We start from the raw sequence: 13,185 nt of genomic DNA, 5'->3' as shown, positions 1-13,185 counted from the left end.
TGACCAGCTCACACGAACGCTGTGAAAAAGCGTGGAGCGTTCAGCGTTGCACTGAGGACACTGCGCGAACGCTGCTTGCTCGCAACGCTGAACGCTCCGCTGCACGCTTTTTCACTCAGGCCGTGCACTAAACCACTTTTAGTTATGGACAGTATATTAGTGTCGTGTAGCTGGAAACGGAAACATATTTGGAAACATATTTGAAACGGAGTCGTGCAGTCCTGAAGCCGTGCAGTGCTGTTAAGTATGAACAGACCTTTACAGTGCGCCTCAATATGGCTGAATATATCACTAAATTTAACCAGGACGGTCCACTGACCCGACGCCCAGTCTTGCAAATAAAACTTAAATAAAATAGACTTTAGACTTTATACAAAATGTCGAATTTATTTTTATAATAAAACTTGCAATTAAACACACACAATACGTTGCGCACGTTGACAGCTGAAGAACAAAAAGTAAAAAAGTGCATAAAAAGCAGCAATCGATATACGGCAAGTCGGTAAGTTGGCAAGCTGGCGAGTCCCGGTGAATCGGTGTGTGCGAGACAGAGTGGGTTGGCAGCCGTGGGAGTGGCTCAGTGCGGCACTCGTTGACAGCTGCGTCAGCGCCCGCCAGCGGCTCCGCCCCGTTCGCTCCTTTCGCTCCTTTCGCCCCTTTCGCCCCGTTCGCCCCTCTCGCAAAGCCGCCCGCAAGATGGACCGACGGAAACTGTCGACGGCCGGCAACAGCCTGTACGAGATCCTGGCGCTGCCGAAGACGGCCGCGCCCGAAGACGTGAAGAAGACGTACCGGAAGCTGGCGCTGAAGTTCCACCCGGACAAAAACCCCAACAACCCCGAGGCGTCGGACAAGTTCAAGGAGGTGAACCGCGCGCACTCGATCCTCATCGACCCCACCAAGCGCAACATCTACGACAACTACGGCTCGCTCGGCCTCTACATCGCCGAGCAGTTCGGCGAGGAGAACGTCAACGCGTACTTCGTCGTCACCTCCACCTGGTGCAAGGCGCTCTTCATCTGCTGCGGCATCTTCACCGGCTGCTACTTCTGCTGCTGCCTCTGCTGCTGCTTCAACTGCTGCTGCGGCAAGTGCAAGCCGCGCACCCCCGAGGACTCGGGCGACTACCACACCCTCAACCGGGACGACTCGGACGGGGTGGCTCCGGTCACCTCGCAGCCCGCGGCCTCCCCCGACCAGAGGCCCCCCATGGCAATGCCCGCGCCCCCGACCGGCGCTCAGCCCCACCCCGCCGCCATCCCCGTACCCGCCCCCGCCTCCGAGAGCACCGGCCTCTACACAGGTGGGGTCAACTACGGCATCTCTAATTAATTCTCCACACACACACACACATTATATATGTATACACACCCCACACACACACACCCACACACACCGAGTACGTTTGTAATGTACATACATTTATATATTTAATATATATATATACATAAGTAGATAGACGTAGGGAGAATGTATTCGAAATTCGGCCATTCGACACTTTGGTGAGTCCGAGTTGGTGTATTTTATTTTTCATTTTTGTATGTTGCAATATGTTGTATGTAAATTTTTGTATTCGCTTGTTCTGTATTTTTTGTGTATATTTTCAGGAATTGTTATAATTTATATGGAAAAATTCATTAAAAAAATAATCAATAGTCTTGAGCGACTTTTGTTGCGTCTTAACCTACGAAAGCTAATTTTTAATTTTCACCCTACAAAAGTGTGTTAATTTATTCCGCATTATTTATTATGCAATATTTATGCTGCAAATAAAATGATTGATTTATTTTCATCAATGTTATCTAAAATGATGTTGAAATATATTTATATATATATATATATATATAGTAATTATAAAAAAAAATGCCGTCAATTCTCATTGATCTGACTAAATTCAATCGGCCATACATATATACATAAGTGGAATTAATTATAAATAGATATATAATTATAATTTCTATAACATTCTAGAAATTCAATTCAACCCTTACTAGTCGAACGTTTAATTGGAAATTTTGCTTACAAAGCTATACGTGCATATTTTAATAGACATATCCAAGTGCTTGTTGCCGTTATATAATCTTAAGGTTGTTGTACAATTAAGTGAACCCTACTCGGTGAACAAGCTGATGGACTTGCGTTTGATTCACTTGTCTGAGTTCATGCCCGTTGTTTATTGGTATTTACATTGAGCTCATCTGTTTTTTTTTTGCAACATCTGCTTTCTTTAAAATCTTTCACCAACGTCCCGAGCTTTTGTATCTTCTGTCCGTTTCGAAACCTCATTCTTATCCTTTCAATATGTTTTTTACAACATCCGGGACACCTTTTGCCGATTGAGCTCGTCTGTTTTTTGCATCGCCTTCTAGGTCATCGTCTGCTGGTTTTGAAATCTCTCACTGGACTCACGCAACCTTTTGAAACGTTTTTAATTGTTGGTTTCGGAGCCTCTTATTCTCGTCCTTTCACAGATTGAGCTCATCTATTTTTTTTTTTTGCTATACCTTCTGGGTCATCTTCGGAATCTCTCACCGAACTCGCAACCTTTTGAAAGGTCTTCTGTCGATTTTGTAACCTGACATTCACATCCTTTCAAAGATTGAGCTCATATGCTTTTTACAAAACCTTCTGGATCACGTTCAGCTGCTTTTTGAATCTTCCGCTGGAGTCACAATCATTCACGAATCAAGCTCATCTGATGTTTGCAACGCCTTCTGCTGCTGAAAAAAATGCAATCATTCACAGATTGAGCTCATCTGTCTTTTGCAACATCCAGGGCATCTGTAGCTGCTTTTGGAACCTCACATTGGAGTCTCGACCTTTTGGAACATCTTTAGTTGTTGATTTTAGAGCCTCTTATTCTCATCCTTTCACAGATTGAGCTCATTTGTTTTTGCTACACCTTCTGGTTCATCTTCAGCTGCTTTTGGAGTCTCAACCTTTTGGAACATCTTTAGTTGTTGATTTTGGAGCCTCTTATTCACATCCTTTCACAGATTGAGCTCATTTGTTTTTGTTACACCTTCTGGTTCATCTTCAGCTGCTTTTGGAGTCTCAACCTTTTGGAACATCTTTAGTTGTTGATTTTGGAGTCTCAACCTTTTGGAACATCTTAAGTTGTTGATTTTGGAGCCTCTTATTCACATCCTTTCACAGATTGAGCTCATTTGTTTTTGTTACACCTTCTGGTTCATCTTCAGCTGCTTTTGGAGTCTCAACCTTTTGGAACATCTTTAGTTGTTGATTTTGGAGTCTCAACCTTTTGGAACATCTTAAGTTGTTGATTTTGGAGCCTCTTATTCACATCCTTTCACAGATTGAGCTCATTTGTTTTTGCTACACCTTCTGGTTCATCTTCAGCTGCTTTTGGAATATCTTTAGTTGTTGATTTTAGAGCCTCTTATTCTCATACTTTCACAGATTGAGCTCATTTGTTTTTGCTACACCTTCTGGGTCATTCTCAACTGCTTTTGGTTCGCTGGTGTCGCAATCATTCACAGATTGAGCTCATCTGTCTTTTGCAACATCCGGGTCATCTTCAGCTGCTTTTGGAACAACTTTTGTTAATTTTGGAGCGTCTTATTATCAACCTTTCACAGATTGAGCTCATCTTCTGACTAATTTACTCGTATCGCTTTTGTTGCTAGTAAAAGAATATATATATAGTATAAATTCCAACCAGACATGTCAGGATTAGTAAGGGTAAAACGTATTTCATATGAAATTTCTACATTGAATGTTTAATATCAATATCTGGAATGTTCTACAATCTAAATCTTGACCATAAAATTATTTGATTTTGAAAAATTATCAATCAATTAACATTATTCACATTCTTGAGACAAATTTTCGTGTAATCAGTATCGTTTTTTTTTTTGGTCTATAGATAAGTGAAATGCTTCGAATTCCACACGAGCTCTCGTCGAGTGGAATTAAATGTACGCGGCGCGACAAACTCACCAAAGAGTTGATTTATATTATTACATATAATATATAACACATATGTGTCTGCGTATGAATTATATTATATTTATGATGATGAACAATGAATGAATAGTCGTAACACAATTTCAAAGTGAATTTATTATGATATTATATTAATAGTATAGTTAGAATAGATTTTTTAAATTAATTCCTAAATTTAACTAAATAATAAGCAAAACTATTACCCCCCCCCCCTACTATAATATAATATACATAATTGATGCATTTAAATATTTTCCTCGAATATTATGTATACTAAACTGGTGATGTAATTATTCGTCACATTAATAAACACAGCTGATTACAGTGCGTGGCATTTGTATTCGTTGCAGATTAGAAATATGATTACAAAACTATTGTTACTACGTATATTGAAGAAAGGCAACTCGTAATTGACCCGAGTCTAATTCTAAGCGATAACATATGGTATATCTTTACGGATTTAAAGAATCAACAGAACCGTTTGTTCCGTTTTGAAAAAGTGTATGAAATGTGAGTCAAATTAACAGGTGGTTATGTCGCCTACAATCATCAGACGTTTTGACTCGGATTTACCATATGTTTTTGTTTAGGATCTGGCTATGAACCGTCAAAGTTGTTATTCAATCTGATGCATCTCATCCGGAAAGTTCTCGTGCGAATTTTGCATTGATTTTTGTATCAATTTGTATGCAATGATGATTTGCTTTGTTTAATCTTATCATTATATATATATATATATATATATATATATGAAAATGTATGGGTTGAGACGTAATTAAGTGTTATTTCATCGATCGATCAGTTCTAGACTCGAATTATATATGTGTATAATTTATTGATTACTTGCCGAAATTGATACAAATTTAAAATGAATTTTTTCTGTGGGAATTTTACCGGTGCTAAGAAAAATCCATAGGATCTGATGTAAATTTGGTTCAATTGTCTATACGTTCTGAATTAGAACGTTGACTAATCATGACGGTGATTCAACGTACTCCTTTTGCGGGAATCTCGTACGATGTCTCATGTTATTGTTATTTCTTGTAATGTACTTGTGTGCTATCTTAGTTTATGTTCTTCTGTTTTATTTTTTATATCGGTATTATTCTGGTCAGCGGTGTGTCGGGTGTAATTTTTGATGATATTTGTCCGCTCGGTAACAGAATTGATGGTTTGAACATGAATTTTTAAAATGCATTACCAATCGGAATGAGCCTCACCTTTTCTTGGCTCTGTTATCTTATTTATTATTCGGTTGATTCTTTTGAAGCCTATCAATGAAATATATATATATGTATGTATGTTATTTATTTTCAACCGTTGTCATATAATATTATAATAAAGGTATCTGAAGCTTAGAATGATATCGGCATTTTTGTCAATTTCACCTGTACTTATGAATGAAATCGTATTAATTGTGATTATTTACGATTTATCTGAAATATCAAACCCTCGGGCGTTCCACCAGCAACCCGGTTGAGCAGATATACCGCTCTAGATATTGGAGACGTTGCCAACATATTTGTGCAAGCCACAGGAGGAGCAAACAAATCGCGATTCTTCAGGTTCCTGAACTTACTAGGTGTATAAAACTTAATTTCAATAAGAACGTGAGGATTGTGTACTAACCCATTTAATAGCTGTGTATATATGTGTTAAGAATCGGAAGTCATAGGATATAAACGTCGCTAGTCAGATTGAGTCCGATTTACTAAAAAGCTTTAGCTTCAGTTCATTTTCAAAACTAGGTCTGCTCCATGATGAAAATGTATGAAACAGACGTGTTATAATCATAATCGCAGCCGTAGGGCTTTTCATCTACTTGAAGTAGTGCAATCAGATATAAATATTGCCTAGTCGGAAATCAGCCCGCAGTTTAAGTCCATATTTTTCAAGCCGACATTTCTCAGAGCAGGTCCGTCTCAAGTATTCAAGATATTCATAGATGATCTTTGAAACGTATGTAATCAGAGCCAAAGAGTCGTAGTGTGTAACTTAAAACCGCCTCAGTGGCGTTGTTAATCGGCAAGTTGGAGACTCGAGTCCAATATATGTGTACTTAGGGTTGCCAGGCGTCCCGATTAATTGGAATTGTCACCGGTTTTAAGCCTCGTGTCCCGAAAGAACCTTTCGGGACGCCCAAAAGTCCCACTGTTTAAATTTTTCTATTATGCATACTTTTAAAGCAATTTCAAATTGATGGATTAATAAATAAAGAAGTAGTAAAGTTTTATGAAACATTGACAGATTATTTGAAACAATGGACAATCCTGGGTGAGCTTAAAAAAAAACCAAAATGGTATTAGATATTGAAAAAACAGCTAAATACGAAAAATATTATAACATGATACATATTTGTTCAGTCAATTTGCTGCATTAAAAAATATTTTAACAAAAAAGAAAATTACAATCTCCAAATTGGAAAGGAAAAATAGCTGTAGAAAAATGGGTAGTTAAATTGTATTCTCGAATATTCTCGTTAACCTTTGAAGGACGGAGGGTCAAGATCGAACCGGGGTCGAGTAAGACCCCAGTATTTTTTAATCAAAATACGGCTTTTCTCAATACAAATGGATTCAATATATATCTTAATATCATTTTATACATCAACATAAAAAAGTTTTAGTCCTATAGCATGTTTTTGACTATTTTTATATTAAAAAATAACGACAAGCATCAACATGCAAAACGCATAAAGTAAGGCCAACAGGCGACTGCTTGACTCAATAGCCACGCGCCAAAAGCGACGAAAATATAGCTGTCTCTTTCTCTCGCATTGATTCATCGATCAATAAGAATATGCAAGCGAACAGTCAAAAACATCACTACCGCCTTTAAATCATACTTTGGAACGTAGAAATGTATTTAATTAAACGATGTACCCCTTTATTGAATCATACAAAATCTATTAAAATAAATTTCTTGTAGTTCATTCTAGTAATACAAGAAATATAGCTTTGAAAACCATATAGTTATTACGAAAAACGTAAAAATTTGGGCACTTGCATACCCCACTTCGGTGAGGGAAGGTTTGATTTGTCCCGCTTTCACTTAAAAGAAATCCGGCAACCCTAAATATATGTACTGTACAAGTTGACAGTTCTCGGAGCAGGTATTTCTCAGCTGCTGACGTCATTTTATTGCTACTGCCTCGTACAATGCCGATCATTCACCACATCGAAGAGTCATAATGCATTCACACTTGTTTTTATCTTTTTATCGGTGCAATGCAAACATTTAGGGCAAATTTAAACAGTCATGTTTATTCTTCACCATACATTAGTCATGTGAATTTCGGCAATCTTATCTACGTACATACATATATAGTAGATGTTTTGACAATTTTTTCCTTACTTTGCATTTTAAGAATTTGACACTTTTGCAATGTAATCCTATATTATATATAATATAATAGATATCTTGAATCATATCGCTATTTACATGTCGTATAGTCATTTCAATCGGCGCGAATGTTTATCTTCTGTAGCTTTTGATTGATCTTTGATTTTTTTTTGTAAAGGTCCGTTCACATACGTGTGTTGATTTTGTGGTTTGTAAAGTCACGTTGGGTGTGATTTGTTCCGTTATTATTGTTTGTTTGTGTTCCGTTTCACAAAAAAATAAAAACACCCCCCCACACACACACACACACACATTTGAAAAAGTGATCTTATGTATGCAGTTGTTGAAATTAATAATTTATTTATCTTTTTTTTTTTTTTTTTTGGTTTTTTTTTTTATTAGCAGGTCCTGTGATGAGATATTAACGTGGCCGAAGATGTTGTCCTCAATCGAAAGTTAAACTCGTACAAACGATTAAAATTACTATTTTCGTTGTTATATTATTATTGGACATTATTATTAAATAAATGCGTCAATTCAATGGGAAAATATTGATTTAAATATTATACGTACATTTGTTCTCTATTTCTATGTATAATATATTAAAATAATAATATGAATGTTTAAATAAAGAAGTTGATTTCCTGTCTGTGTGTGTGTGTGTGTGCAGTAGTGAATATTGTATTTTTATTTACACAATAAATTGTAGATATGTACTTACTAGATATGTCAGTGATTTAATCGGTATTTTAATTAATTTATATTTATTATTAGTATTATTATGAATCAGTCTTGTATCGATAAGTGTTTACTTTTGTATTTTAATTTAATTACACTATTATTCAATTTTTTTTTATTATTATTTCAAACTCTTCACCTCCATTTCGAAATGAAACCAAAACTTACACAATTACGTATTTAAAAGGTATTAAGTGTAACGTTTGAATATTATTATCGAATTTCCGAAATGTGATCGGCATTCTGCCGGAGGTTTGAGTCCTATTTATCATTATAAATTGAAACTTTTACACTATGACGGCCGCTGACTCGTATTTGTATCATGTTGGGTGCACAACGCTTACTGGCCGCTAATACATATACGATTCACGACCGCGCCTACTGTTTCAGTCTGCTGATATGTGTTTGTTCGTTTATGACGAAAACGTGATACAAAAACATATCAGCGGACTGAAACAGTTCGCGCAGTCGTGAATCACATATATGTCGGCGGCCAGTAAGCGTTGTGCACCCAACATGATACAAATATGAGTCAGCGGCCGTCATAGTGTTAATGTGTATTCATACTGGCACAGCACTAACTAGTACACAGTACTGGTTAGAAAAGTCTTTGGTACATTCACATTTTCCGTAATGTGTATGTGGCGTAGATGTAACAGCAGCAGCTGACGGAATCTATTCATATTATACAACAGGGCATGTCACCGCAACGCATCAAGCAAAACCGGCTTTCTTCAGCCACTGTGGAAGTATTTCCGTGCACTGCTGTGCTGAGTTGTTACCTTGAAGTGCTGGGTAGTATGAATATACATTTAAAAGTGAGTTATCATTGTCCAAAATTCTGATATGTATTCAATATCAGGCCCAAAAATGTAGTCGTATGGAAAATCAGACTCAAATTTCAACTGATAATACGCGTGTTTGGTTTTGATTTATCATGTTTTATAAACTAAAGCTATACATATATATCAAGTGTATGTTAAGTTGGACTGAAACTTCCAGCTGTCCAGTAATGTATGCTCGGCAATCGACTGGTGGTTTGAGTCCGATTTGTTGTACGTTTTATGATCTGACGAGTCTAAGAACAGGCCTAATAAACGTTGCACATCCACGAGGTCAAGTCTAGCGGGATTATATGTACTATTATATTGACATATTCTACGGAATAAGACCTTTTATTTCTAATATTATATATATTAATTATAGGTTCTAAGTATTGAATAATTAATCAACGCGCACATACATATAAGCGACAAAAACAAACAGATGAATCGTAAGCTGATTAAATGCAGTTTTTTTTTTTATAATTAAATATATTATGTAATTAAGATATCTATTTTGAATATATGTATAGATTTTTGATTAATACGTACATATATAAGTTGCACTTGATTGTATTCTTAGTGGGTTTTTTTTTTTTGTGCTTTCGTTGTATTATTTTGCCGTAAGATCATCGCCGTGTGGAAAGGTATAAATTTTTGAATTAATTAAATAAATAGTAAACGAGTGAAGAAATGTTATATTTTCAGTCGTCGACGTTTGAAATTCAATATATTCGAATTTTTAACATGAATATAATCAATATTTTTCTAATCTATTGAACCAAAAGCCTTTTTAAAACTCAACATGTGTATCACAATACTATGAAATTTCTCACATATGGTCGGTGTCACGACAACTGGCTCACGACGCTTTCACTCAACGCGAACGAAATTTCACTCACGCGACAACTGGCTCACGGGCATTACTGAAAGTACCGATACTGGTGGTATCAGTATTTTTGTCCGAAAACAAGCCTTTGGAACTACCAAAGTCAAAATAATAAATTGTCAAAATAACTGTTGTCAGCCAGTTGTCGCGTGAGTGAAATTTCGTGCACGTAAAGCAGTTGAGGGAAAGATCCGTGAGCCAGTTGTCGCGGAACCGTTATAGTCATATACATATGGTATAAATATACATATATATATATATATGATGAAGTTTGACAATATTTAAACGAAGAAAAAAAAACATTAATTAGTAATTTAATCTACTTTAAATATTCAAATGCTTATGGTTTTCAAAACTCTTCCACTTCGTATAATATATTTATTATATAATATAATATAATATATAAATGTTAATCACAGATATTTAAGTTTAACGTTATTTATTGAAATGTGTGTAATCAATGTTTAGATTTACGATGAAAATTTTTGTGATTATTATATCCAATATTGTTAATTGACATGTGATGTATGTATGTACAATGTGTTATATTGAAATTATTAGCAGAAATAAAGCATTGTGTTATCCCTTTTGACGTCTGTTGAATTTTAGATGATAGCACTCTTTCCTTCAATTGTGAAGTTTATTTTTTTTGTATAATTATTATTGTTTATTTTTATTGTTCATACGCTTTTTGTTTTTTTTTTTCAACTGAACGATGCTTCAAACTCTTACATTCATCCATCTGTCTCTACATATCTTTCTCTCGCCATTATTTATATCATTGATCACGTCATTTTTTTGTTGTAGGTCGAGCATGAGGATATTTATAAAGTAAGATCACGGAATATTTAATATCTTAAAAAACTAAAAATATACATATATAAAAAAAAATCTTCTCTGAATTGTACTATTGCCAAAGTGAGCCGTTTTATTATTACTATATTTTTAATATATATATTTATATTTATTTTTTTAATTCAATGCAGTTTGTTCAGATTTTCTTATCAATATTTGTACTGTCTGCATGTTTTTATTTTTACCAATCAGTCGGTTATGAATTGTGTCGATTTCAAGGATGGTAAATGTAAAGTGAGGATATTTAAAAAATCTAAAATTAATAGTATATACATATATATATATATATATATATATATATATATATATATATATATATATATACTATTAATTTTAGATCGATGGCTCGGTGCACAGATATTGTATGTCCATTTTTGAATTTTAAGTTTATGGATGCTGGAAAAGTTCTGCTGTCTTTTTTTACCACATAATTTACCACATAAAAAGGAAAAACCTGAATTATTCCAGCATATCTACAAACTTATACAAATTCGAAAATGGACATACAATATGTGTAGATGCTGGAATAATTCAGGCTTTTCATTTCAAGGTAAATATAAATTACCTTGAAAGGAAAAACCTGAATTTTTCCAGCATCTACGAACTTAAAATTCAATACAAATTTAAAAATGGACATACAATATATGTGCACCAAGTCATATGTAGATTAGCAACTTTCAAATGCTGCAAAGTTCTTCCCAGATTTTTAAAATGATAGAAATTAATAGTAATAATGATTTTTCAGGGGGGCTTTGTTTTTTTTTTTTTTCAAAATTTAAAATGCATTTTATTAGAATCAGAATACCGAAAGCCAAATAACAGACCTAGCTGTAACCAAATAACTATTTTTTTTAGGGCGCATACACATAGAGGCACGCGGCACGTGTTTGTTTTTAGAAAGTTTTGCACATGTAGAAAAAAGACACTAGTTTGCATAACCTATGCTATGGGCACCCAAGCTTAAATCCTTGTATTGACATAAGGTATGACGTTGATGATTCACAATTGAAGAAATCTAGGAGAAACTTGTCGAAAAATGAACCCATGCGGATTTTTCACAACAGGAGGCCAATAACGTGCCCGTGTAGTTTGGTTCAGTGTGATTTCGCCTTTAGGAATGCTTTCTGAAAATCAGTATTATTTCAGTTGGTGGTTAGTAAAATTTTCCTTGCTGAAAAATCAGTAGGGCCGTAGTTTGGGGGGGGGGGGGCAGATGACCCCGGGTGCAAGATTGCGATTAAAAATATTGGGGATGTTTTGATATGATTTTTAAAATGTTGATTATTATCTGAAATTTAATAATGAATTAAATTAAGACGGGGCCCTATATATTGATGAAAATGACAATGTTTTCCAATTAATTGAATTACTCGTATTAAATGAAACAGTGCTTTTAATATTTTGAATATTTAAATTAAAAAATTGTGAGTAAAAAAATAGATAAATAAATAATAGGGGGGCGGGGGGGCTAGTAGTATGTTTGCCACTGGGCGCAAACTACCTTAGTTACGACTCTGCATACAAGGCCTTCTCCAGCTGTCAGAGCTCAAAAATTTGTCAGAATTTGGTGTCAGCAGAGGGATTGTATGTATCCAGTAAAAGAATCTGAGGAGAAAGCTAGTTTGAATTTCGTTGCTACATATATATTCCACCGTATCTAGAGAATTACTGTCGCTATTGTCGCGCTTACCTGTCATGGCTGCCATTAGTCTTCAATTCTGTGAATTACTTTAGATCCACTTTACCCGAGTATAAAAATATTGTCAAATTACTTTTTTAAATGACGTAACAATTTTAAAAACCAGTTTTACCTATACATACATAGTATATTTGGTGCTACTTTAGTATGCGGTCTACCTTTGAATCGCAGTCGACTATTTTTTTTTTTTTTTGTATTGTAGCAACGTTATTACAATTTTTGTTTTTTCCTGCCGCCCTATAATATTTTCGTAGCATTTCTATCAAAATATCGTCAGCAGCGAAGAAAATACCGACCCTAACCTTAAATGAATAGGGCCAACCCTAACTTAATCTAACCTAACCTGACCCTTAAATAAATAGATGTTGGCTGCTAAGATATGTTTTATTTTTAAGTTTTATTTCATCAATATTTTCACAAGAAAAACATATCTTAACAGCCAACACCCGTTTATTTAAGGGTCACACACGAGAACTGAGACAGTGAGACTGCATATTAAGAGGGCTGTACACCCGAAACCTTAATTTTGTTAACGTTCCTTTCTTCGATATGTATATATTGAGTGTATGTATATATTGAGTAAATGCGACAATATATATATTGAGTGAATGCGACAGTTGCGCTTCGACCAGATAAAACGTATTTTAAATTGACAAAATCGAGGTTTCGTATTCTCCTATTTTCTCCTCCAAAACTGGACCAATTTTTAAAAAAATTTCATCATCGGTATGAGAAAGATACATTCTGTGCATCTATCGGCGTATTTTTTTTTAAATCGACCGTTAAATAAGCACACTGGACTCGTTTCGTGGGTGTAAAAAAGAGGCGATTTTATAGATGTTTGGCGGCTCCTAGCTCCTATAAAAAATAATTAA

At 35.1% G+C, this 13,185-nt stretch overlaps 1 protein-coding gene across 6 annotated transcripts in view; it reads left to right on the top strand.

Moving 5' to 3' along the window:
• Positions 1-531: 531 nt before the first annotated feature.
• The window catches only part of Csp (Cysteine string protein), a 20,222-nt gene continuing 7,568 nt past the window's right edge, over positions 532-13,185 (top strand). The window contains exons 1-2 of one of the 6 annotated variants that reach the window (XM_077437716.1): positions 532-1,303; positions 10,564-10,671. In XM_077437716.1, the coding sequence (XP_077293842.1) occupies positions 697-1,303; positions 10,564-10,574 (618 nt within the window). In that variant the 5' untranslated portion in view covers positions 532-696 and the 3' untranslated portion in view covers positions 10,575-10,671. Of the gene's footprint in view, positions 1,304-7,710; positions 8,153-10,563; positions 10,672-13,185 lie in introns of those variants that run through there. The other 5 variants (XM_077437715.1, XM_077437717.1, XM_077437718.1 and 2 more) reach the window with 5 other exon arrangements.

The sequence above is a fragment of the Arctopsyche grandis genome, chromosome 9, assembly GCF_051622035.1.
Source record: "Arctopsyche grandis isolate Sample6627 chromosome 9, ASM5162203v2, whole genome shotgun sequence".
NCBI classification, from domain to species: Eukaryota; Metazoa; Arthropoda; class Insecta; order Trichoptera; family Hydropsychidae; genus Arctopsyche; species Arctopsyche grandis.
The sequence above is the reverse complement of the archived record's forward strand: the minus strand, read 5'-3'. Positions and strand labels throughout refer to the sequence as shown.